General features: G+C 41.4%; 2 protein-coding genes across 5 annotated transcripts in view; one reads left to right on the top strand and one right to left on the bottom strand.

Annotated features, from left to right (window-relative positions):
- The window catches only part of LOC120575055 (zinc finger protein 646-like), a 15,250-nt gene extending 3,518 nt beyond the window's left edge, over positions 1-11,732 (bottom strand). The window contains exons 1-6 of one of the 4 annotated variants that reach the window (XM_039825649.1): positions 11,502-11,732; positions 8,570-8,823; positions 7,609-7,861; positions 3,867-3,956; positions 523-705; positions 11-193 (exon numbers count right to left, since the gene is read on the bottom strand). In XM_039825649.1, coding sequence (XP_039681583.1) covers positions 11-193; positions 523-705; positions 3,867-3,956; positions 7,609-7,861; positions 8,570-8,823; positions 11,502-11,636 — 1,098 coding nt within the window. In that variant the 5' untranslated portion in view covers positions 11,637-11,732. The remainder of the gene's footprint in view (positions 1-10; positions 194-522; positions 706-3,866; positions 3,957-7,608; positions 7,862-8,569; positions 8,824-11,501) is intronic. The other 3 variants (XM_039825651.1, XM_039825650.1, XM_039825652.1) reach the window with 3 other exon arrangements.
- On the top strand, positions 11,645-26,705 carry LOC120575042 (NLR family CARD domain-containing protein 3-like). The gene is made up of 12 exons (XM_039825632.1): positions 11,645-11,814; positions 14,011-14,036; positions 16,763-16,882; positions 17,241-17,351; positions 18,415-18,519; positions 19,185-19,263; positions 19,407-19,626; positions 20,907-22,713; positions 22,812-22,985; positions 23,173-23,346; positions 23,817-23,863; positions 24,040-26,705. Exons 1-12 carry the CDS (start codon positions 11,734-11,736, stop codon positions 24,576-24,578), a joined length of 3,483 nt encoding a protein of 1,160 aa, XP_039681566.1. The 5' UTR covers positions 11,645-11,733; the 3' UTR covers positions 24,579-26,705.

Genomic DNA, 26,705 nt, shown 5'->3' with positions numbered 1-26,705 from the left:
TCTCTCCTACCATGGGGTTGGCGCTCAGCCTAGTGTATCCCGAGCTCAGCTCCTTTACCTCAGGTACCAGGGGCTGGAGCAGGGAGTAGGAGGAGGACGGGGTGGCACTGGAGGAGGAGATGTGTTTGTTGGAGGACGTGCTCCTCATGCTCTGCTGGCTGCTCTGGGAGGACACCGAGCTGGGACGGCCCTGCTGGGACAGACAGACAGACAGACAGACAGACAGACAGAAGGTCAGCACACTCTCTCTGGACAGCAAAACTCCCATTAAAAGAACGAACCCCTATGATACTCCTTTTCAGTGTCAAGCAATTCGAACAAGCCACTCGGCAGGCTGTGCTTGCTCAGGTAGCACCTATACATACCTATATATTTTTTTCTATTACATACACACAAAAAAAAAAAAAAAAAAAAAAAGACTATAAAAACGGGGAAAAATCACAAAAAAATAAAAAAATAAAAGCATAAAAAGGGGTTCCCCAGTGTTTGCTCCGGCCCTGGAAGCTGGTTTCTCGTCCCTACCTGGTGCGGGTCAGACTGGCTGGTCACTCCTCCCTGGGACATGGGGGAGACGCAGTGGGAGGGCAGAGGTTCCTGCTGGCTGTGTCCCCCATGCGGCGGTTGCATCATGGCATTGGCCCTGTTCTGCTGTTGCTGCTGCTGTCGGCGATGACCGCTGCCATAATTGGAACGACGACCACCAGACTGGATGGGAGGAGGGAGGAGAGCAAGAGGTGGACAGAGGAAGACGGGAAGGAGAGGCATTTTGTAAATCACGTCAGTCTTTATGCACGCCAGTAATGCACATAAAAAGATTTTTAAAAAAGCAGAGGAGAGGTGACAGATGAATGTGATGAACTCTTTTGCTTTCCACACGGAATTCCGCTGCTTCTTGTGCCGTTTGATGCAAATGTCTAAAGTTTGCGTATTTCAATTCTGTCTAATTACCTTTCACTAAACTAGGCTTAGGCGATCGCTAATATTTTTGAAATTGTCCAAATTGTGGTTATTCGAGATCGCTGATAGACGATCTGATCGCCAGTCTGACAGGCTTGCTACATTGAACACGTAACATAATATACTATCGATATGCAGAGGGGCTTCCAGTTTGATCAATGGAACTGGCTACACCGGCCTGGCTGTCCTGTGTAGGACATATTGCGTCATTCCCGGTTGACGATGCTTCGGTGTTACTGACAGCATCTTCCTTCGGTAGCTCGATGCAGTTGATTTTGTCACATTCTTCATTGCGGCGGCTTATTGGCCGCTTTACATCAAAACCTGTTAGTTTACTCAAGCACTCACAGGCTCTCTCCTAATAGTGACTTTCTCACTAATTCCATTAGTTCTGGGATTAGATTCAGTTCTGTTAGCTACTTTAGTTCAGCCGTTAGCGATGGCTTCTCTCGCTTTCTGGTCTCTGATGATTTGCGTGTCAAATGTTTAGCCATTCCTTTGCCTGTGATAATTGTATATGTAATAACTAATTTGCCGTGTTGGAAGCAAAGGCTCCGCATCCGGAAAACCCGATCGTTAATGTTAAGGCTCTGACACACCAACCCGATTATCGGCCGTCGGACAGTCAGGCGAGGTCGGTGACTCGAGTCTGTTCGGTGCGTTTCGTGCAGTCGTTTTCATTTTTTGGGCGACAATACGGATTAGCGCCTGCCTGCTGTTATGGAGACGCATTAGGTCTCGCGCAGAACGTACGCTCAAGTCGGCGTTGCTTCGGTGTGTTCCGAGGCACTTTTTTGAGAGCTGACTGATCAGTCCGACTGCCTGGGTTGGTGTGTCGGAGCCTTTAGCTGCTGCAACTTAGGCCACAGCAGTCGGTGCTGACCTAATGCAGCTCCCGTTAGCCATCCCCTGGCGGCCGCCAGGGAGGCCGGGTGACTGTCCGAAAGAAGCCCAGCCCATCAGGTGTGTGAAAAAGAGTGGCAAACTGGGTTGTAATTAACATTGAGAATTTAAAAACCACTCTTCCCTCGCGTTGATTAACGGGGGCTCAGTGGGCGGACTTACCGCTCCACCAGAAACATCTCTGAATGAACAGTAGGGCGCAGATACTAGATATTCTTTATGACCTCTTAGTTCTGATCGGGAGTTAGTTCCAATTGCTTTAATATTGGCGTAGAAAAAAAACCAAACAATTGCCCATCATTCCTTTAACAGTCAATATATAAGACCTGAATGCCAATCGGCACAAGACTAATTACTATATATATATATATATATATATATATATATATATATATATATATATATATATATATATATATATATATATATATATATATATATATATATATATATATATATCAAATATGAGGGGATGGAGTGATCCAGTTGTACACACACACAAACATACACTCACACAAACATTAATTCTACCCAACCTAGAAATGATAACTATACAGACTGTCAACACCAACATTAACATGAATCGAATCTATGTCTATCTTCTGTAACCATGACAACTATAGAAGATGCTTGCCTGCCAATTTGTCCTCTAACCCTGACAACTATAGTATTTATGCAGACATTAGTGTTAAACCTAAACCTTCTCCTTTCTCGTCTTCCAACATTTATACGGTTTTATGTCTTAAAACCAAGGTCTTATCTCCGTAGTTCAGACCATCGTCCATATCGGGGTTGTGTTTGCATTTTACAGACGAGGTTCTCCGTCAAGACAGTTGGACAATATGTAATTGAGACGGGTTTGAAATAAATCCAGTTCACCAGTTACGTAGACCTGGACGTGTTCATTTACTGCATTTTTACACACACAACTTAGGTTAAAGTAGGAAGTAATTGCACAATAAAAGATTAAGCTTAAAAAAATAAATAAAAAGACATTAATTTAAGCTTAACTATGGGATGCATATGTACTGTGCTGCAACTGATAACCTCACAATGCCACATAAGTACATCAGTACTGTGTTAAGACAGACCTGATGCCCTTGAATCAGCACTTTAAAAATGAGTTGTTTTGATCAACTGGATGTGTTCAAACCCAGTGATGACCTGTTGACTTCCAGCTGTATCAGGGCCACATAACCCACTAGAAAGCTGTGGGCCCTTATCGACACCCCGCGTCTCTGCCTTTCTCTGTGCATTCTGTAGGTCTTAGTAATTAGTTCCAAAGATTTTATTTTACATTTTTTAGATGTAATGGTCAGACCTGTCTCACATTGCCAGACCTATCTCCACAGCGCTGTGTCAGTGCTGGAGTATGGTCTGGCTACACCACCTGGATAGGGAAAAATAAAATAAAATAAAAAAAACGTTCTGGCTTGTTTGTATTTCTTTTAAAACCAATCGCAAACGTCCTGGGAGGCGCCAAGCCCCGAGAGCGAGAGGGGAGGAACATTTTTATGGCCGATTTTTGTCTCGTTCGCAGTTGTAAAACACAAAATGTTCCCATATACTCAGAACGTCCCCCTAGGTACTCTGTGTCATCTAGAACATCTTTTCCATTGTCTATGGAGCAGTTCCACAGTTTATACTTGAGGACACCACACATTTGAGTTTTAGCACTCCAGTTTTTGGATTTTGGGAGAGTTGTTCATGTTTACTACCATTTTTGGACTGTCTGACCATAGGAATAACATAATAAAATTAAAAGTTGAGTTCCCCTTCAACACTGCTGCCAGTGCAGTAACACAGACAGATGAAAGCAACAAGGGAAAACATTAAAAGCAAAAAAAAAAAAAAAAAAATTAATAAAAAGTTTGTGCTTTTGTTCCTGACCATCGCATTTAACGCTCCTGTACAAGTTGGCCCTAACCCACAGCTACAGTTCGATCTGCTGACTCTGCCGCACACGCACACACGACACACACATGCTCACTCACGCTCAAACCAACCTGGTTTTTGGCCGCGGCGCTGCAGCGGTGCTGGGCCAGGTCCAGCATGGTTCTGTAGCTCTTAAAGCAGGACGGGCAGTTGAACCGGTTCTTATGAACCAACCCCACCAAACACAGACACACACATACATTTGGATTACTATAACTGTGAGGAAAATCCACTAAATAGTGTTCCTTCCCTAACCCTAACTCTTTCCCTAAACTTAGCCTAACCCTGGTCTAACCCTGACTCTACAGGAGGGCTACAGTATGTTACATGCACACACTTCATATAAGAAAATACAATTAAATATGCCTTGGCAATTATGCAAATCTTCAGACACTCACACATACAGTGTTTCTGCTCCATCTGCAGTGCACCGCCAGTTTTGAGTTTTAACACGCCTGCCACAGAAACATCCATAAGGTCAATTTCATTATGAAATGTTAAATTGATTAATAAACTTGTTTCTGCTGGCGCACAAGTGGACAAACGGCAGTTTGTTTTCGTTGTTATATAGAGTTCCAAGAGGAGTGGCCTAGAAGGGGGTGTCCCAATCTGTATTTCTATTACTACTTATTCTTTTCACGGTATAGGCCTACTCAATGGGATTCAACATAGAGCCAAAATGCACCCTTAAGTCTCAGCCTCAGGTGATGGGGAAGAAGCCAATCAGAGGAGTGAATCAGAGCAGTGTTGTTGCAGTCAGAAGCAAAACACGGCACCATGGTTTCTGAACTCAGAATCCTAAGTTAACCTAGAATCCAAAAGTGAATTAATGTAAACAGCAGACTGTGTTTTCAGCTCCATCGACGTCATAATCTTTAGCTTCCACCTACTGTTACCGGAGCACATATACGGTCATTTTTGGTGTGCTAATGGCAATTTCCTGTCAAAAGGCAACTTGGGAGTCGTAGTTACACAGTACACTGACTTGTCGCAATTCATTCGTACATTTTTTTTTTCCACTGATGATTTAACTGGAAGCACTGTTGGTGGAGAAAATGAATGGGATTTTTACTTTTGGACCCAGGGGTGCCCAAAATAACTCCTGGCACTTGGCAACGGTTACCATTAGCATTAGACCGAAAAATCCATACAATACATCATACACAACAGTATTGTTTACCGTTCAAATTTACACCAAGTGGTTTGTAATAGACATTGGTTCTATTAAGGCGGCTTAGCCTTCAGCCTGGAGCTCCCTCTACTAAGCCCACAGGGTCTGGCTCTTACAGTTAGCACCGTCAGTACAGGGGTTCTCGTGTGCATGTTACAGGAGGATATAAATCTTTGGTGTACCAACCAAACAGCTATGGGGAATGTAATTATTAGGGGAATCTGTGTCTTATGTATTGTAACTTAATTACACTTAAAATAAAACCATCTTGATCTTAATTACATAGTTAATAATAATAAAAAATAATAACCATCATTTATTGCAGATGACCCTCCCACTGCACAAAGAGCAGAACAGAGCATCATATCAGCCACACCACACAGACCATCACACCGTCACACATCACACACAATTAAAATATCTGTTACAGTGATACTTCAGTGGTATTAATCAGGGGTGCCACGGTGCTCAAAATCCACCAATCGATTACATTTTTTTTTTTTTTTTATGTGGCAGAAGGGTCTCACAGTTTGAGTTTCTCAGAGTTTAAGATGCGATTGAATGCACCATTAGTTAACGAGGTGCACCTGAAGGCAGCATGAAGTCCTGTCGGAGCCCACATGCTTTACGTTTGTTGTTTGTTTACATCAGTCACTCCTGCCGAAAGCAAAACGTTGCCACACCGTGACTTCAGGGAAGCAGGATGATTTTCCAGTTCTGTTGTTTCGCCATCATCTCTGACAGTGGCCACGGTGTGTGGAAAAGGAAAGCTGCAGGCTACCGGTAAGTACCGGTGTCTTTAGCTGCATGCCACCAGCCAGTAAGCTACGCCGTGTCTGTTGTTGTTTTTTTGCTTCGGAAATGCGCAAGAAGGCGGAGGTGGGGAGAAAGAAATACCGGGGGAATCGCCAATCCTGCTTTTGATAGTTGAAATCAAAAGCTCATTTCGATCGATTTTTTTCCCCATTTAAAAGAGAAATCATGACACCCCTGGTATTAATAGTGAATATTAAGTATGTAGAAGTGTAACTCCTGTATAGATGTATGATACTCAACAGTGGAGCTGTTGAGTATCATACATCTATACATGAGTTGCCAACATTTAGTTAATTATTTATTGAAAAGGGCTTGGGAATCAATGTCAAAAGTTGGTAGCGAGTGCCACACACTTTTCACCAGATATTTGGACTGTAAAATCTGCTGGGAATAATCACGAGAAAAGAAAAACACATCAAATATGCAACGAATATGCAACAGAAACATAATTATTTAAGTTACTATACATCAGGCATTATACCTTTTCTTACAAACAGGGTAATATACAGTACTTCTGCTTGATCTTGGTAGGGAAGAACCCTAGTTTCTGTGATTGGTCAGACCCGACAGTCTGACGACACATGAGGGCGCAGCCCCGAGCAGATGTCTAATACTAACCTGAACATTCAAGTTTAAAATTTAAAATGCTGTAGTGATGGGGAAAGTGTGTGTGTGTCTGATACATATTCAATCAACAGTTAGGTAAATCGAAGTATTGGCATCCCTGGGAAAAAAAATTCAAAATACTGTGAAATCTTCAGCTGAGAAGTTTATCGGGGAAGTTTAACAGTGCCTAGCATAGCAATAAATGTAACGATCGGTCATTTGAAGTCAGAAACTGGATTGTTGACATTCAATATATTAATTTATTATTTATTGTGTGTATTAATGTGCGGCTAACGCACGGCTGAAAACAGTCCAACAAATGCACTATGTTGAGTAACGCTTGTTAAAATCTATAGTGGCCAGCTGTAACTGTATATTTGTGTCTGAAATACAGTTAATGGTAGGCTTATATAAACAGGTCTACAACCTGTGAGTCAGACTACATGTCAACCCACAAAGAACTGTTAATCGATTGCACTGATTAATGTAATTTTCCGACTTAACCTTAAACCACTGTTGACTGAAGATTGAGACTAAAGCCGTTTATAAATAGAAGAGGAAGAGGAAAGAGGAGAACAGGAAAGAAATTCTTACATAGGAACAGCTGATTGGGGTACAAAGATTTTGCTCATCTCTTGGAACTGTGATGCATAAACTTGATCGCAGTATCAATGACATTCAGGAAGCAAAACAAATGCTAAATTTAAATATCTAATTGTATGTAGGTTTGGGTACTGGATACTAACTTTTAGGCACCAACCTAATTGCCTCCGTAGTATTGATTATTAAAAAAAAAATAAAATAAAAAAACACAAAGCCCCGTCATTCAATACCAAATTTTAAACCCTATGGAGAAATTGTCATCAGCATCAGTGAGCCAATAAGCACACAGCATGCTCCTACCAAGATCTAATAATGCTGCTGATTGGCTGTCTAACGTTAGACATCGTAGAGGAATGCAGTGAAAACACTATGTTATGCACAGAGACAGGGATTTGTACTGTAATGTTGCAACTCCTTTTTGTTACAATAGCTTTCATGAAATTTGTATGAAAAAAAAAAAGTATTGCTCAGGAACTAACTGAATTAACGGTATCAGTACTGGTACTGCAAAATTACTCTCACAGCATTGTTATATTAGCAATACTAATGCAGCCCAACACACACCCTGCCAGGCATCGCCCACTCTGTTCACAGCACCGTCTCACACACACACCCACCTGGTTGGTTGTAGCAGCAGCAGCAGTGCAGCGGTGCTGGGCCAGCTCCAGCATGGTCCTGTAGCTCTTGCAGCAGGAGGGACAGTCGAAGCGGTTGGGCCCGTCGTCGTGGATCCTCTGGTGGTTACGGAGGTACCGAGCCAGACGGAAGGCCTTCCCGCACAGGTCGCACATGTAGCGCTTCTGACCGTGGATTCGCATGTGGTTGCGCAGGGACATGTAGTTGGTGTAGGGCTTGCTGCAAAAGTCACACCTACGTTTTGGAGGCGGAAAAAAAATAGTGTGGAGGTTAGAGGCGAAAGGGGATAAAGGATGGGGGGGAGAATTTTTTAAAAAAGGGTGTATTACGTATGGTTGCGTAACCCCCTGTCCAATGCGTCAAAATTGTTTTATAGCTAATGTTCTATCTCGCTACGGTCATTGAGAATACCTAATTAAAGCATATGGTCAAAGAGTGCATTTTATTCAGTTCATTGTGCCTCCCCTATATAATAGAGTGCAAGCTGCAGCCCAGTTCAGGAATTAGCATCAGGTCTTTTGATGGAGCATTACTGACATGTTTATTTATTTTTGACAATATTCCAGTATTTGAGTTGCTTAACTATTTATTATGGCCAATATGCCGCTGTTGTTTAATGTTTATACTTTTCAAATTTATAATTTTTTTTCCCTGTGCACTTGTATTTTCCTTGTTACGAAAACATACCGAATCGTGACACAAAAGCCGGGGTACATACCGTCCGTGAATTTTGTGTACCGTTACCCCCCCCCTAGTAAATGACATCTCAGACATTTACCTGATGTTCTCCACTCACAGTGACCTACAATGAGTGAGGGGGTAAGAGCTCTGTGTCTTATTCAACAACATTTTGGCAACATAACTGACATTAATGGAAAACCTAATGCCCGGAATGCAGGAATATCTTCGCTGTCTATGTGAAAAAGAGTCTCGCGCCCCTACCTGAAGTCTCCAGTCTTGTGGGTGAGCTTGTGGTTGAGCAGGGAGCTGGCATGCTTGTAGGCGCAGGTGCACATGTCGCAGGCGTACGGCCTCTCGTCGGAATCCATGTCGTCTGGCGCCGTCGCCGCTGGCGCCGGTGCTCGGGACTCCAAGGAGAGACTGGAGCTGGAGAGTGACGCTGAGGAGAGACTGGAACTGGAGAGGGCTGCCGAGGACGTAGGGAGCTGATCGCACCAGCTGATGGTCGAACTCGGCTGTCACAGAGGAGAGGAATAATTTCACTACAGAATACATATATCAACAAGTCATTCACACTTCATCATTTTCTTGATGACTGGAAATTTCCTTAAGAAATAATATTTATATTCTATATATTTTTGTCCCATCCCATTTAGAAATACACACATACATATTTTTTTTTTTTTACACGTTTTAGTATAATGTGGTCCAAAGTTGCAGTTAACAGAGAAGACATACTGGGTGACAAGAATTAATTTGCATGTGTAACTGAGTGCATACATGACTGAAACTATAAGACACGCCTTCAGATCGTGTTCCATAGATGACAGGGACACGTCATTCCAATACCAATACCAATACCAAGACCTACTGTGGCGAGTAGACTTCAAATTTTAACTTGAAAGCTTTACCCTGTCGAGCCATAGACTGCTTGTCAGGTGAAAACTATCTGGAAGTGCAAAGCTGTGAAGAAAAGCAGCTCAGCACCACGGAGAGCAACTCTGCTCTCATTAGAGCTCTGCATGGGCCTAAAACTGAGAACTAAACACGGCCCAATACCAGCATATTTAAGACCCCATCTGTACAAACCTGAACGGTGCTGCTAAATGTCAGACCCAAAGCAACATCCCTGATTTATTTTTATCCAGTCGAGACCGTTAGCTAGCCGCGCTAATGCAAAACATCTGTATCTTTAGCTTCTTTTGCTGAGCATCGCATCTATTGCAACACATGACCCAGACTCAATGAATGGAGACAGAGGGAAATTCATGAATGACATCGGAAAATAACCTACACCCTGAGCGTCTCCCTGCACAGCTCTGACATGTCTGCAGATGAAGACGTTCTCTAAAAAATAAATAAACAAGTTCTTAATGGTGCAGCGCCATTATCTTTTGCAAATACGCTTTCTATGGTTTGTTTAGTATGTTGACTGAGTGCTCAATGTAACCTAACAAAGCAAATGCAAGTTTACAACAACACATGAAAATTAGGAAGTTCACAATCAGAGCAACCACTGAAAATTGAGCAACTCATTTGTCAATTTGACAGCATATAACAGTCCCTGGCTACTATGTTGGGTACGCTATTAAGGAGCTATTATCTAACTATATGTGAGTGATGGTGTTGTACTGGACTGCATTATATTTAAATACGTTTCTAATTTTCTACCACCTTAATGTATGTAAATGGGATGGCCAAACACTAGAAACAGCTCTCAATATAATAGTCAAGCTCAACAAACTAAAACCTCAATAATAAACATATAGTTGAATAAACACCTCTCGGACAATGGCAATCAAAACTGAACATTAGGTGTGTTAAGGTAGAATGTGTGGCAGAGCTGTTGTATTAAATTGCATTAGACTGTAAAGGTGTGCCTAATAAAGTGGCTACTTTAGTATAGAAACACAACGCAATTATAGAAACACAAGAAAGACCCTGGATACTTCTGCGGTTAGGTCTGTCTCTTAGAGCATTTGCTGGCGTTTCTGTATTTTAAGCATGCCGCAGATGTGTGGTCAAATTTGGAAAATGCATATATGCTTAACACTGGCCTCTTAACCACTACCCTAGCACTGTACATAAAGTTTGAAGGAGCTCCACAGGTCCATGGCCGAGATGGGGGACACTGAAGACGATCCACAGTCACACAAAAACAGAATGACCATCAATGCAGCAATGGGTATATCTGGGACATTTAACAACTCAGTGGAATTAGCTGAGATCCCAGTACACACTGTGTGACACATGTATACCCATTTAACTTGCATTTGTGGGTCTGTGACAGCTAAAGATACTACCATAAAAAGTAGCCTGTACGGATGCCCACATTCAAATATGAAATAATGGCTAAACATATAAATTATTGTGTGGGTTTCTGTGCGAGCTATGCAGATAATCTGTTCGCCGAGAGCGACCATGAATGAACACCACAGTCTGGCATCACAAAGAGGTCTTTCAAAGTCCTCCGCGGGGCGTCTTCCGCTCCCGTTTCCTGTGGGACAGCCTGGTCGTGTTTACTTTGCGATGTTCGCTAACAATATTGCAGGCCTCGTACATACACGTCTGCTTTTTTTCCCCTGCTCAAATAAACCCTCTACGGTCCACGATATCGGAGCAGACCTTTCGCGTCTTTCTAAACAAGGTGCTACCCAAACAAATCACGCTGCCTTGTTTTGCACGGGCTCCGGTGTCAGCTAACCGCGCTGTGTTTGGCTGGTGCAGCCAGTGTTGTCTGAACTGAGCGTTAGCTTCGTGATGCTTGGCTACAATAACATGCATTTTTACAACCCTTCGGCGTATCTTCACAACACAGCACGGGCATAATGCTGGACATACAAGTCCATTGTCACCAAACCATTTATAGGAGTTGTAAGAGATACCGTATGCAAGAGCTAAAATGTACTAGCCACTTAGCACGGCAGCTAAGAGTCAAACTAGCTAGGCCATGAACCGCTCAGCATGACGATTGTTACGTTAGCAAATAGCTAACGAAGCTGCTCTGTAACATAACCTGCAACTTAAGACCACCCAGTGTTGCCGAAGTGGATTTCAAACACTGGTTTAACAAACACGTATCAAATAGAGATTTTTTCCCCGAGCTAAGTTAGTCAAATGTTGCCCCCATTAGCCGTTTGATATTTATCGGCTGGGCTCGCTAGCTAACGCTGGTGGCAGCTGGCTTTCTTACTCCGGAGTCGTTGGGATCCTTTTTCCAGAACAATTGAGAGCAGTGGCCGAAAGACTCTGTTGATGTCACATAATTCACTCCGTTTCTATCTTGAAAGTCTCCGTGTGTGCTGCCGGTATTTGTCCTGGCGTACATCGTCGGTTTTCGGATAATTCGACTTTTTCGGGCTGAAAAGAAATAGGGCCGCTTTGTCGGGATCTTCTTCCGAAAAGAAAAATATTTCTTCTGTGAAATGAGCGTTTTGGCGGCGGACATATCCAAGCATGCGGGGCATTACTGCCGCCTACTGGACTGGAGTATGACAACACATATTGTATGGCCAGCTTTCTTCTATCACATTCACAATCACATTTTTAGAGATAAGATACCCATAACTTGTACAAAAGACTAATGGTGTTTTAAATATCTTTATTTTCATGTAATGCTACTTTTTACTTCTGCTTCACAGCAACTCAGAGAGAAATATTACACTTTCACATGAATCTGACAGCTAGCTATTTGACTACACTATATTTAAATCAAGATTTCACATACAAAATGTGAGATGATGTAATACAATATTACTCAATTAACCACCCATAAAAATACATATAACATCATTATAAGGGTTTATATAATAGCCTAATGTTTTAAGAAGTTTTTTGATAATGTTACATTCTTTTATATTTTGCTACATTATACATAATATTTTTATTGCAGGGATTTTAGTATTAATGAGTTGTTTTTTTACAGTGTGATATCAAGGTATCTGTACAGTCGAGTCATCTTTATTTATACAGCACATTTAAAACAACAGAAGTTGACCCAAAGTGCTTTCCAGTCGATGCAGATGGGTTAAGATCTGCCTCAATACAGGTAAACAAGCAACATTACAGAAAGGGAAGGTGCATATCAAGCAGTAATAAAAACATGTCATACAAAACAACTAGTTAGAAAGAGAGAAAACTTTACTGAATAATGTGTAATAGGGTTAAAACAGACACATAGAAAAGTTAGGCTTTAACATGATAAAACCAAAGTCAAGTAAAGAAATGGGAAGTTAGAAGAAGAGGAATCAAATCAACAAAAGATTAGAAAGCAGTAAGAGGGCATTAGAAATAAGTCGAGAGGGGCCATGACAGAAGCCATGGGGACAGCCCAACAAGTGAAACACTGCAGGTCTTTAAATTTGATTTAAATATTTCAGTGGTGGAACATGACTTAAAGGTGCTGTAGGTAGGATTGCGAAGATCCAGGACAAAAAAATTGAACATCAACAACTTCTCAGTCCCTCCCCCCTTTCTGCTAAAGCGGTCTCCTAAGCCCCTCCCACCACACGGGAGAATGAATGTGTGTGCACGAGCAGTGATTGACACACAGTCAGGGGTCTACTCGCAGATAAGCGACTTTGAGTCTGTGAAAAGCGCTATATATATTCAATTTATTATTGTTATTAGATACTAGAAGGCTATTTTTGTGCACTTGTCAAAGCTCTTTACACAAACCATGTATAAACTATAACTAAAGACGTTTCTGTAACAGTCTGTGAATAGACATTAGTGTTTGGGTGTTGATGATGGACTCATGAATGTGTTTACTGGCTGTAAATCTTCTCCACTGCTGCTCTTTATTGCAGGGGATAATTATTATTTCAGCATAATAAACGTGCACCACCTGATCTGTGGTTTGATACAAAGGTCACAAGAATACAGTATACCCTTTATTCAGAGCAACACTTTCAGTAGAGAGACACTCATGGACACGACTTGAGTAAGTGTAACTCTTCATTTATTTATTTTTTAGATTCGATTCGATTCAACTTTATTGTCATTGTGCAGAGTACAAGTACAAAGACAGCGAAATGCAAGTTTGCATCCAACCAGAAGTGCAAAAAAGCACAATGTGATATAGAAAGTATAGACAGGTGGTGCATAGGCAGGACAAGAACTATATTGCAGTGTTATAAGAGCAGAATAAATATGGCTATGTAATATGAACAATGTATGAACAACATGTACAGATATGTGCCATGTAGTAGCAGTGACATTATACTAGTAGTGAGAATAATATAGATATAGATATATGCAGTGTATAGGCAGAATATATAATAAGAAAAACAGAATAAATATGGATACTCTGTATGAACCATATAGACAGATATGTACAGTATGTACAGCTATGTGCACTGTGGTAACATTATAAGAGTAGTAAGATTAAGTGTATGTGCAGGATGAATAGTATGAAGAGCAGTAGAATATGGCTATGCATATGTGTAACTACAGTATGTACAGTCTGTAAATAAATAAATAGAGGGGGGCTTAGTAGGTTTTTATAGTTTTTTAGTAGGTATTTTATTTTGTCTTCCAGAAATAGTCTATTTTGGTGTATTGTGGTCAGCAAAATGTTTTCATTTCATCATTGATTTCTCAGATCTCTCTTAGATAAATGTTTGTATGCCCCAATATTTTATACATTCTTTTGAAATTCTAAAAGATTTGCTAAGGATTGATTCTCTCTGTCTTCCCCACAGCAGCACGCTCATTTCAACATGGAAAGGTACTGTGGTCAACATTTTTACACTAGTAATGATACTACCTTTGTCTTTAACTGAGTCATTCTTATTAACTGTAATAAGACAAAATAGGTAAAAAAACTAATGCGTTGTTAGTGCTGTTAACATTACAAACCTAAACATGCTTCTTTCTTCTGATATATATGAAATATATCTGATGCTATGAAACAGAAAAGCGATTCTTTAGATGAGTCAGTTAATAAATAAATAAGAAGAACGACCTGATATGTGATCCCTGGACTCTGGTCTCTGATACGGTCCGTGGGTTTGGACTTTGATGCTAAAGCAATTTTTATAGTTAACAGTTTATCATTATATGGTTTGATTGTTACAGTCCAGACCTCTATCAAAGTTGTTTTGACAAGTCAATAAAGTGTATCTTGCACTTGCACTGTGTTGAAGTTCGCCTTTTTAGTTTGTATGACTTAATGTCCCGCCCACAACACAGATAGTGTTAAAAAGAGAGTCAGATAGACTCTCTTTTATTGGGTATTATGTTGAAAGTTTCTCATTTATTAAATAATTGCTTAAAGCATTTAAACAAAGTTTTGTCTTGGAGTTTGTAATCTTAATTTTGACTTAAAGATTTAAGTTTTCACTGTAAATACATATCGGTTCCAAATATTGGCTGTCGGTTTCAATATGCTAATAATAATAGTAATAATCGGTAATGGCCTTGAAAAACCAGTAGCCTATCGGTCGATACCTACACAAACTCATCAAAAACATGCATGTAACGACTATAAAACGACCCCAAATAACAAAAAAAAAAACCCACAAAGACACGCAAAACAACTAAAGATAGATGCTAAAGAATCACAGAGATGCAAACCGAATACAAAGAGATGCAAGACAACCACAAAATGACCAAAAATAGATGCAAAACGACTACAAGGGGATGCAAAATGACTAAGTAGACTCCTTGAATTTGAATGTAGACAGGGTGGGGGGTGTGGGGGGTGTGTGTGTGTGTGGGGGGGGTCCCTCTTACATGTCTGTGCCCAGGGTCCCATTGTCTCATAATCCGTCCATGATAGCTACAGAGCACACATTCGGAAACATTCGGAAACATTCCAACTGAGGATGAGGATTCAACACCACTGAGCCTGTGAATAGTTACTGAGACACTTGACTACTGTCGGTGATTGTAGCTGATTTAAAATCAGAATATTGTGTCCAGGTGCTGTATGTTCAGGCCCCTGTCCTGATTGGCTGCAGTCCGTATATTATTGTGTCCCCTGGCTTAACAGTGACCTGTGAAATTGGTCACTTTCACAAAGATAGACCAGGCTTAGAAGCACCGCCTAGTCAGACTTCATCTGAATCCATCTATTGCATAATGCTCTCTAGTTCTTGACTATCTTAAGTAGAACTAATTTGCAATGAGTTCTGGGTAAATTAGGACTTTTGTCAAAGAAGATGGCTGACCGAGCAGTCACGTTATCCCCTCAATCCAACAGCCTTCTGGAAAAATTCAACAGTTTTAAGGATATTTTGCTGTGATAATTCAGCGAAGAGTGTAACAATACAAAAAAACTTCCAGTAGTATAAAATGTCAGCTCCTTGACGTGCTGAAGCGCAGCTAAACTGCTTAACTTTTTAGGCTTAGGAAAAATCTGTCTATATTTTTGAGTAACTGTCTGACTGGAATTAGACAAATCTAAGAGCAAAATTAAGACTGGCCTAAAACTACAGACATAAATATATTGTCTGGGCTGTACCACTGAGGACACTGAAATCATCTCTTCTGTATTTATTTCTGGGAATTTTGGGGGTTTTAGCAAGGAAGGACAAAACATTCTACATGTTAACACAAAACCTTACACAATGTGCAGATTTTATATACTGATTCAGTATTTGCAGACAAAATATAGATTGTATTTCTAGGCTAACAAATAAAGGATTCAACAACATCAATAATATCTGATGTGATAGGATATCGAATTCCTACTGACCCGAATGTTTTGTTACTTAATGACGACTCTAAATTACACCTGCTTGGGAGACAGAAGAAAGTTTGGCTAGCCGGCTCGACAGCAACCAAGAAAATGATAGCTCAACACTGGCTCCCCCCCACACCACCCCACCCCAATCGCTTTCTATTAAACAGTGGTTGGTGTATTTTCTAGACATAATCATGCGTGAGCTCTCTACAGCAAGGATTAACAAAACCAAATCATGGACTATAGACCTGTGGAAAAGCGCAGCAGCACGGTTATGAGTTCTGGTGACCTCGGCATCACAAGAATTAGAGGAGAGGGACTAGGCAAGGTGTGATTTTTTGTATTTTTTTCCTCAAGGCTGCATAGGGTGGGGGGTGGGAGAGGGTTTTTGTTCTTGTTCAATTGTATTTGTCTGTTCAGTATGTTAAAAATTTAAAAAAGAATAAAAAATTGATCTAAAAAAACAAAGATTCAGTAGTTCTCCACCGCAATTGTATGTAAACAGCAAAATGAACTATACAGAAAATATAACGGTTGAGTGAGGATTTAACATTTCATGCGGAAGAAAGTACACAAAGAAAATGTGGGGGGCCTTCAGGGGGCTTGGTGCCCTTACAACATTTCTGTTGTCTAAGAAGCAGCACTGTAACATCTGAGTGGGAGAGTCCTCTTCTGTCATTTATTACAACTAATAGCAAAAATGTATTAACGACTAATGACTGTGTCTCGCTGTTCTTCCTGTTCTGCTCTTCCTCTCTGTCAATCAGCACCCAGCAGGAGAGCCCAGAGAACCCCCCTGCACCATGCAGTGGCGTGTCGATGCGGAGTGACCATTCAATAGGCGGCCTGATTGATTTTAAAAAGCGGCGCCCTTCCTCGGAAAACACGTAAGACTTGAACTATTGAGTTATTATGAGCATTTCAGTGTGATAGAATATGTATCAATCTTCTTGTGGAATGTAGAAGAAATATTGTGATGGGACTGAGAAAAAGTGTGTGGTGATTGCAGGCTGTTAACTACATATACATGTAGTTATGTATTCACAATTGTTAACTGCCCAATAGAATCACAGTTTTTCACTGCTGGAGCAATTTATGATTTAAGTTTATTTGCTTTGTTTAGCTTCTTTTTTTTTTGTTCCATCCCAGTTGACCCAAAGTCAAAAATACTGAAGAGTTTGTTGTTCACTGACTCTCAGTCTTAGTCAGACCGCCATTTCTGACCTCTTCCTCTCTGTCAATCAGCACCCAGCAGGAGAGCCCAGACTCCCCTGTACCATGCAGCTCCATGCAGAGTGACCATTCAATAGGAGGCCTGATTGATTTTAAAGGCAGACATGATTCTCCGAAGAAGAGGTTAGTTATATAAGCATCAAAGTGTTATGAATAATGAATGAACATACCAGTTTGTCAATGTTGCTGCTCTTTGGATGCATAGTGTCTTGTATAATGAAGCTTTGCATGTAGTTTTCATGTAGTTGCATGTAGTTGCTCTTTTTTACATACGCACATATACACTTTTAGTCATGAAAGGTGGTATTCCAGCAATTTTTAATTTGCATTTCCATAAATTTCAAGGACTTGCAGGACACAGATATATTTTCTAAAAAGAGTAACAGTCCAAATTAAGGCAGCCGACACCAAGATAGCCTGACTTTCAAGGCCCTAGAATGGGCCAAGCTTCAAAAACACTGGATCCTACATTTCCCATAATACAATTCAATAGCATCTATTAAACGCTCCATGCCTGATAAACACCCACTTCTTTAAACTCATTGCCATGAGTTTGTTATGCAGGCTTTTTGTTACACTTTGCGTACAAAGTTTAGGATCTGATGACATCATAAGGGATATTTTCTCGGATTAGACTCCAGAGTCCGAGGAGAGAGTCTTGTGATTTGGGGCTATATAAATAAATTTGACTTCACTTTGCTGTTTTCACAAATTGAGTCTTACGACTCACGACAACCAGGGGCGTAGCACAACAAACCCGCCCCAGTCGGCCCCTGGATCTTTCTTTGTAAAATCAGTTGCGGGCCCCTCGTCCAGTATGTATTGGATCATTTGGAGCTCAGATTTATTGTTTTATGGAACTTTGTGGTAGTCAGTTTATTGCTACTGTTTATTCCACATTCTATTTATACTATATTTACTCTTTACATTGCTCTGCACTTCACTGCTTTTTGCACTCGTGCTAGACTGCATTCTGTTGTCTCAGTATACCTGCTACTCTGTGCAAAGACAATAAAGTTGCATCTAAACCTATCTAGTCCTTTATCACCATCACCTGGGGGATGAAGGTGAAAATGTATGACTGATAATAAAATAATAAAATACTGAAGGACGTGTTGTTATGTGAGAAATAAAATGTTCTGATTGTCTATTTCTCCCCCTGGTGCTCCTCCCCTCTGCCAATCAGCATCCAGGATGAGAGACCCGACTCGGCCAGCTGTGTGTCCATGGGTGACCGTTCACTGGGCGGCCTGATTGATTTTAAAGATCAACAACATGCATTTGAAAATGTGTAAGCATTAATTAATTATTGTTATTATTATTATTATTATTATTATTATTATTATTATTAACTATTGATAATCCACTAAAGCAGGGGTCTTGAAGTTTTTTTTTTTTAAGCCAAGGACCCTAATAGAGAAGCTAATATGTTGGATTCATGGTAAGACATTTCAATTCAATTTGGAGGCCCCCCTGCATTGACTCTGAGGACCCCCTGTTGAAGATCCCTGCAGTTAAGGATTGTGGTGCAGTGTCAACATAATATAACATATCATTTTTATGACACTTGGGCCGTTTACTGCAGTTACTTTTTTCGTAACCACCAATCATCTTTATCGTTTGTTGATGACACTATCAGGTACATTTCGTTGCGTTCTCAGGAAGATGAATACCTCCTCCTCGGCAGCCATTCTGACTAGTACTCAGAGAAAAGTATGAGAAAGAAAAAAAAAATCCCCCATGTCCCTTTAGGGGCTTTGTAGTATATAATGTTATTTAGTATTTAGTGCAAATGTATTTAATGAAATTTTGTGTAAATTATGTCTCAAATCATTTATTGGATGTGTTACATTGTAACATCTATCTATCTATCTATCCATCTATCCCTCTATCTATCCATCTATCTATCCGTCTATCTATCTATCTGTCTATCTGTCTATCAATCTTTGTTGTCAGAGTCCACCAGGGGGGCTCGGAGGCTACCAGAAGTGAGCTTGCCCAGAAGCATCAAACAGATCTGGAGGGCATATTTATGGTTTGTATATGTTACTAAAATAAGTAATAATATGAAATACAATATCAGTCAAACTCAGCAACTCCATGCTACACTTTCTGAAAGGCGATTCATGTTGTGATGCTGTGTTTCACAAGTTTATCTTCCGTGTGATTATGTTGCAGCTGCTTGAAGACACCATTATCACGTTTGTGAAGGAGGAGCTGAAACTCTTTCAAAGAGTTCTCTGTCCAGATTCTTCAGAAGGTGAGAAGAAAAAGGAAGACACTGTGGACAGTGAGGAGGAAGAGCAGAGGAAGAGCAGCAGAGAGGCCCTTCTGAAGATCACACTGCACTTCCTGAGGAGAATGAAGCAGGAGGAGCTGGCCGACTCTCTGCAGAGCAGTAAGAGGTTTACTATGATGCAAATAGGCTGTATTCTGGCTCATGAAGTATGCTAACTAGCCTTAGAATGGCAATGTCAACATGCTGATGTTTACTCTCATGGAGATGAAGAGGGAAACTCAGGGGATTGCTAAAGTCGTCAGGCTTCATCCTCTGGGGACCAAGAACATCTACACAAAACTCCATGGCAATCGATCCAGTAATTGTTGAGATATTTCAGTCCAACCAATCAACCAACCGACTAGTCTATATCCACGACCTTCCACTTCCAGGATTGCTCCGAGTTGTCTGTTACACGACTAAAACAACTTTTGAACGTACACATTTTCCACCAAAATAAGTTCCTTCCTGAGGCTATTTTGCCGCCCAAGACCATTGTGATTGGTTTAAAGAAATGCCAATAAACCACAGCACGTTCCTCTCCCATCCCGGAATGCTGTGTGGACTAGCCAGACCCTCCTCCGTAGCGCGAGGAAGGTCTGGCAATGCGAGACTACCAACCGACTAACATCGTCATCCATAGAGCCACGGCACAAAAAAAAAAATCACAATTTTAGAATGATAGGCCTTTTTTATATACTTAACTTGCGTATGTAAGTTACGCAACATACTTATTTTAATCCAAACCACAATATTTTCCTACACCTAATCCAGTAGTTTTGTTTAAATTAACAATGTTAACCATTGGGTTACCATGGGTTAAAGCTAAAGGGGTACCCAGTGACACCAAGGGGTCCTAAACAAGCATCTGTATGTGATGAGTTGGGAGAATAGGTTGCCCTAGCAACTGAGCAAGGATAAAAAATAATTTTAAAAAACCATTAAGGTTGAGTTCTTTAACTAATAGATGATGATGGCTTTACTTTACTGGGAGGAATTCGCCATCTCTAACTTGCTAAGGACCAATTGAGTAATTCAACTAGCCCTCCCTATAGCCAGTTAGCGTCAGTGCACACTATAGTTTATTAACTGTCTAGTTCCAGGCATTCGGCAATTCATCAGGCACATCCAATACTAATTTTAGAGAAGAACAGTGGTTAGTTTGCACCTTTAAAGTAGAGCAGTGCATACATGTATTAGTACACTTTTGCTCAATATCAGAATTCAAGGAAAGTCTTGGCCGAATAATCTTATGGAACTACCCTACGAATGATGATTGTTAATAAGTGTGACTGTAGGGATATTGAGACATTAAAGTGGAAAAAGTAAACATTCATCATCAATGTAGACATTGACTTTCACATTTACTCATTGATTTAATTTTACGTTTGTTCTTTCAGAAGCCGTTGGTCCTATATGCCAGCAAATAATCAAAAGAAACCTAAAAGGGAAGTTCCAGCGTTTTTTTGAGGGAATTGCTAAAGCAGGAAACCCGACACTGCTGAATGACATGTACACAGAGCTCTTCATCGCAGAGGGAGGGAGTGGAGAGGTCAACGACGAACATGAGATCACACAGATCGAAACGACATCCAGGAAACCATCAAGACCAGAAACTATGATCAAATGTGAAGACATCTTCCAACCATTGCCTGGCAGAGAGCATCAACCAATCAGAACGGTGCTGACAAAGGGAGTGGCTGGCATTGGGAAAACAGTCCTCACACATAAGTTCACTCTGGACTGGGCCGAAGACAAAGCCAACCACAACATCCAGTTCACATTTCCGTTCACCTTCAGAGAGCTCAATGTGCTGAAAGAGAAAAAGTTCAGCTTGGTGGAACTTGTTCATCACTTCTTTACTGAGACCAAAGAAGCAGGAATCTGCAACTTTGACAAGTTCCAGGTTGTGTTCATCTTTGACGGTCTGGACGAGTGCCGACTTCCTCTGGACTTCCACAACAACCAGATCCTGACTGATGCTACAGAGTCCGCCTCAGTGGATGTGCTGCTGACTAACCTCATCACGGGGAAAGTGCTTCCAACTGCTCGCCTCTGGATAACCACACGACCTGCAGCAGCCAATCAGATCCCTCCAGAGTGCGTTGACATGGTGACGGAGGTCCGAGGGTTCACTGACCCACAGAAGGAAGAGTACTTCAGGAAGAGATTGAGAGAGGAGGAGCAGGCCGGTAGAATCATCTCCCACATCAAGACATCACGAAGCCTCTACATCATGTGCCACATCCCAGTCTTCTGCTGGATCACCGCTTCAGTTCTGGAAGATGTAACGGGATCACAAACCAGAGACGAGCTGCCAAAGACCCTGACTGAGATGTACATCCGCTTCCTGGTGGTCCAGTCCAAAGTAGGGAATGTCAAGTATCGTGGAGGAGCTGAGACGGATCCACTCTGGAACACCGAGACCAGCAAGATCATCATGTCTCTAGGGAAACTGGCTTTTGAGCAGCTGCAGAAAGGCAACCTGATCTTCTACGAATCCGACCTGAGAGAGTCTGGCATCGATATCACAGCAGCCTCGGTCTACTCGGGGGTGTTCACACAGATCTTTAAAGAGGAGTGTGGGCTGTACCAGGAAAAGGTCTTCTGCTTCGTCCATCTGAGCTTTCAGGAGTTTCTGGCTGCTCTGTATGTCTACGTGCAGTTCATCAACACCGGTGTCAACCTACTGTCAGAGCCACAGTCCAGATCTAGTTGGTGGTCTAAGCTGTTTACATTCACATTAACTGAAAAAACTATCTTCCAGAGTGCTGTGGACAAGGCCCTACAGAGTCCAAATGGACACTTGGATTTATTCCTCCGCTTCCTCCTGGGTCTTTCACTGGAGACCAATTACACTCTTCTACGAGGTCTGTTGAAACAGCCAGGATGTGGCGCGTATACCAATCAGGAGACGCAGTACATCAAGGAAAAGATCCGTGAGAATCCATCTCCAGAACGGTGCATCAACCTGTTCCATTGTCTGAACGAACTCAATGATCATTCTCTAGTGGAGGAGATCCAACAGTACCTGAGTTCAGGAAGTCTCTCCACAGACAAACTGTCTCCGGCTCAGTGGTCAGCTCTGGCTTTCTTCTTACTGTCATCAGAAGAAGACCTGGATGTGTTTGACCTGAGGAAATACTCTGCCTCAGAGGAGGCTCTTCTGAGGCTGCTGCCAGTGGTCAAAGCCTCCAACAAAGCTCTGTAGGTGCACTGCTATCCAAATAAAAGTCATATTAAGCCGTACATTCATTTTACAGAGAATAAACTAAAAGATTTTGTTTGTCTGTGCGCTTTTTCAGACTGAATGGCTGTAACTTGTCAGAGAGAAGCTGTGAAGCTCTGGCATCAGTTCTCAGCACCAAAAACTCCAGTCTGAGAGAGCTGGACCTGAGCAACAACGATCTGCAGGATTCAGGTGTCAAGCTGCTTTCTGCTGGACTTGCGAGTCCACACTGTAGACTGGAAACTCTGAGGTCAGTATCCTTTAATCTAGGAAAAGAAAACGTTTGCAATAACTACATAGCCTGTGCCAAAAAGTCTACAATTCTAACTGGTCAATATGTCATGCCTGACACTGACTTGCATTTAGAGCTAGGATTCAGAAACACCTAACCCCCATTAATCTGTTGCTATTTGCTTGCTTTCCATGTGTGTTGGCAGACTGTCAGGCTGTCTGGTATCAGAGGAAGGCTGTGCTGCCCAGGCCTCAGCTCTGCGCTGTAACCCCTCCCATCTGAGAGAGCTGGACCTGAGCTACAACCATCCAGGAGACGCAGGCGTGAAGCTGCTCTCCGCCGCCATAGAGGATCCACGCTCGCAACTGACTGTTCTCAGGTATGGAGAGACTTACTGCCAGGCAGAGGTCATTTCCATATATTCCTCCATTTTTTATTTGCCTATCATGGCCACAATCACTGTGGCAATAGGCCTTTTCCTCTGGTGACTTCCTCATGCTTCTTCTGGGGGGGATCCCCAAGCTCTCCCAGGCCAGGAGGGAGTGATCTTTCCAGGCTGTTGAAAGTCTACTCTAAGGTCTCCCTTCAGTCAGTTCTACCTAGAAAGAGGCATCCATTCTAGGCACACAAACCACCAAAACGTCTCATTTAAATGTAAAAAAGGAGCAGTGAGGTAGAATTCCCAACCCAACTCACTACTCACTGAGCTACTGCCACCCCAACCTGGTGTGGTTGTAACCCCAACAGGTTCTCACATGCTCCTTTACCTGGATCTGTTTGTGGTTACATGTATGCATATATTATTATAAATGAGAATGTGTTAATTTGACTTGTATTTCCCATCCCCAGTGTGGAACATGGTGGAGTGAAGAGGTTAAAGTCAGGTCTGAGGAAGTGTAAGTGTGCACTTATCTACTTTGATTCATAATGACAAAGCACCATTCCAATTTTTGGTGTAATGATACGGACATCTGATATATTTGAATGTAGAGGCGTTTGTCAAACTGTATATGAATCAAATCAAATTTAACAAGAGTAAAATGATGTTGTGTTGTCTTATTCTCCCCGTCAGATGCCTGTGAACTCCGGCTGGACCCGAACACAGTGAACAGGAAGCTGATGTTGTCTGAGGACGACAGAAAGGTGACGGAGGTGAAAGAGGAGCAGCCTTACCCAGATCACCCAGAGCGATTTCACCACTGGAAGCAGGTTCTGTGTAGAGACGGTTTGACTGGGCGCTCTTACTGGGAGGCGGACTGGAAAGGATGGGTTAACATTGGAGTGGCATACAAAGGAATCAAAAGGAAAGGGCAGGACGACGACTGCTGGATTGGACAGAATGGCAAGTCCTGGAGTCTGTTACGCTGCGATAATAATTACTCCGCCTGTCACAAAAATAGGAGAGCAGTCATACCCGTCCACCCCTCGTTTGACACTGGCAGAGTAGCAGTGTATGTGGACTGGCCTGCTGGCGTTCTGTCCTTCTACAGAGTCTCCGCTGACACACTGATCCATCTCCACACCTTCAACACCACTTTCACTGAACCGCTCTACCCCGCATTTGGGATGGAGTTAAAGCCTGGATCATCGGTTTATCTGTGTCAGTTATAGCACGAGGTCGAGTCACCTCTTGTCTGGAGAAACAGTTTAACAGAGACAATTGCTGAACACGTAATGAATGGCATACAGTAGACACGTTCAGTTGTGAACAATTTTTTTTTCAATCAGTTTCTTTTTGTCTTGGAATTAGGGGGGGGGGGTAGCGTCCAACACATTTTGTAACTTTCTGAAATTTACCATTGTACCACAACAACATGCCCTCTTTACACAGCAATTGGCCAGGTGTGCTAAGGTGTCACGGTAAGCAGAGGTAGAACTCTTCTCTCTCGCAAACTTTTTTTTTTTTTATTCATTACACGCCTACTTTTGTCACTTTTCGTTTGTACTCACAATTTTACCCCCAAGCATGCCTTCATGGACAGAAAGTTAAGAGTGGACGTGGGACGACACATCGTACAACTTTTCTTTCTTTTTGAGCACACCATCACTCCACCCATTCTTATTGCGGCCGAAGACCACATCTACACTCATTCACTTAATGTGTCTTGGGCGAATTGGACAGTTTAGTTATTCTTCTTCTGGTGTTTGTGGGATTTACCACAGCTTCAGGTGCATTACCACTTCCTTCTGGACTGGAGGAGGGCCCACTCTGATTTACATGTAGCCCAGGAAAACCAAGACAGATTCTATGTGGCTAAGTGTCTTAAATGTCATCTGGATTGTATGTGGCTATGCAAAATCTTGAAATGAAAAGTGTATATAGGGCCTTATTGCTAATTTGTCAAAATTGACTACGGCCACTACATTTGATGCCTTTGTGGAACATAGTGAGTGCAGTACATCTGTGGAAAATAACACTAGGACACCAGAAATGCCACACAAAGCAAAATACACGTTAATCAGTACAGCTAGTCTACAACTCCTCTCCTTTCATCCATTAAATGGCTCTGTGACATTTCAAATACATGTACCTAATCCATCCAGACTGTAACACCTTTCGATAATCATTGTCAATACATGTACAGATGTTTAGATTTTAAACACTAAGTTACTTTGGAACTTCTGGATGCAACAAGGGGCTGCATCCACTGATATTTAGGACATAATAGTGTTGAGTTACTCCAAAACTAACAACATACTAGATAGGTGAAAAGCAGCGTAAGCATCAGACAACCATCATCCGCTGTCATGTTCAACAGTAAAGAGTTAGCAGAGCTACCGGGGCAAATAAAAAACCCAGGGCCGACTTTGTCAAGCCAAAGCCAATGCATTTTATTTTACACATCTTGTATAACGTGGTCACCAGAATTCCATGTGCAATACACAAGTGAAAGAAATAAAAGTGAACACATGGGAGACGTGACAGACTATAACATGTTTTCATCAGATTTATTAATATTCCAGTTAAATACATTGGCTATGACACCTGTAAGTGTGCTATATATCATTGACTTTGTTATAATCTACAACACATATTTTGTTATTGTGTCAAAACTGAGACTTTTTTTTTTAATAAGCGAAATGACTTGCACAATAATAGTAACTAGATTCTGTACAACATTTACAATGTATGAAATCACAAATACTGTGTCTTAAAGTAAAAATGTCAATATAAAAAAAAATAAAAGCTCACTCACTATGGCAACAATGGACAAAATCATAGCTTTAAATCATTATTTTCATACCTCGTATGCAAATGCACAAAACCTGTGAAAGAACAAGCAAACAAACGATGAAATTCTCACTAGGTGAACAATTTGTGCAATGGAGCAAAACTTTTCATTTGTAACCTAATACTGTATAGTGCTCACTACACAGCTACTGCTCTCCTCACTGGGACACACCTGTGGAATACCATTTTATCCGGGTCGCTCTGTGCGTGTAAGAAGCATGTGTGAAACGATATTTAAGTGAAATATTTAGGTGAAAATCATTTGAAGTGAGATTCATTTACAACATAGGTAGAATAAAGTGGTTCCCCTCGTTTACAAAGACACTGAAGGCAGCATAGAATCGACTTGAGTTTCAGTTTTAAATCAGTAGGTTGCTTATAGTTAGTAGGTACATTTTCCTTGGAACACTGCCAATTATACAGTATTAATAGAACATTTAAAAAAAAAAAAAAATCCTTATTAATAGATCAGTAACTACTGTTTGCAATAAGCTAAGGAACCGCAA

This window comes from Perca fluviatilis, chromosome 15 (genome assembly GCF_010015445.1).
Source record: "Perca fluviatilis chromosome 15, GENO_Pfluv_1.0, whole genome shotgun sequence".
In the NCBI taxonomy this organism is placed as follows: Eukaryota; Metazoa; Chordata; class Actinopteri; order Perciformes; family Percidae; genus Perca; species Perca fluviatilis.
Note: the sequence above shows the minus strand (reverse complement) of the source record. Positions and strands in the feature narration are given on the sequence as shown.

Coding starts and splice junctions, on each gene's coding strand:
- LOC120575042 (XM_039825632.1), top strand. CDS start 11,734: ATGAGCGTTTTGGCGGCGGACATATCCAAGCATGCGGGGCATTACTGC. Junction 17,352..18,414: donor CATGATTCTCCGAAGAAGAG/GTTAGTTATATA, acceptor TCTGCCAATCAG/CATCCAGGATGAGAGACCCG. Junction 19,264..19,406: donor ATCTGGAGGGCATATTTATG/GTTTGTATATGT, acceptor ATTATGTTGCAG/CTGCTTGAAGACACCATTAT.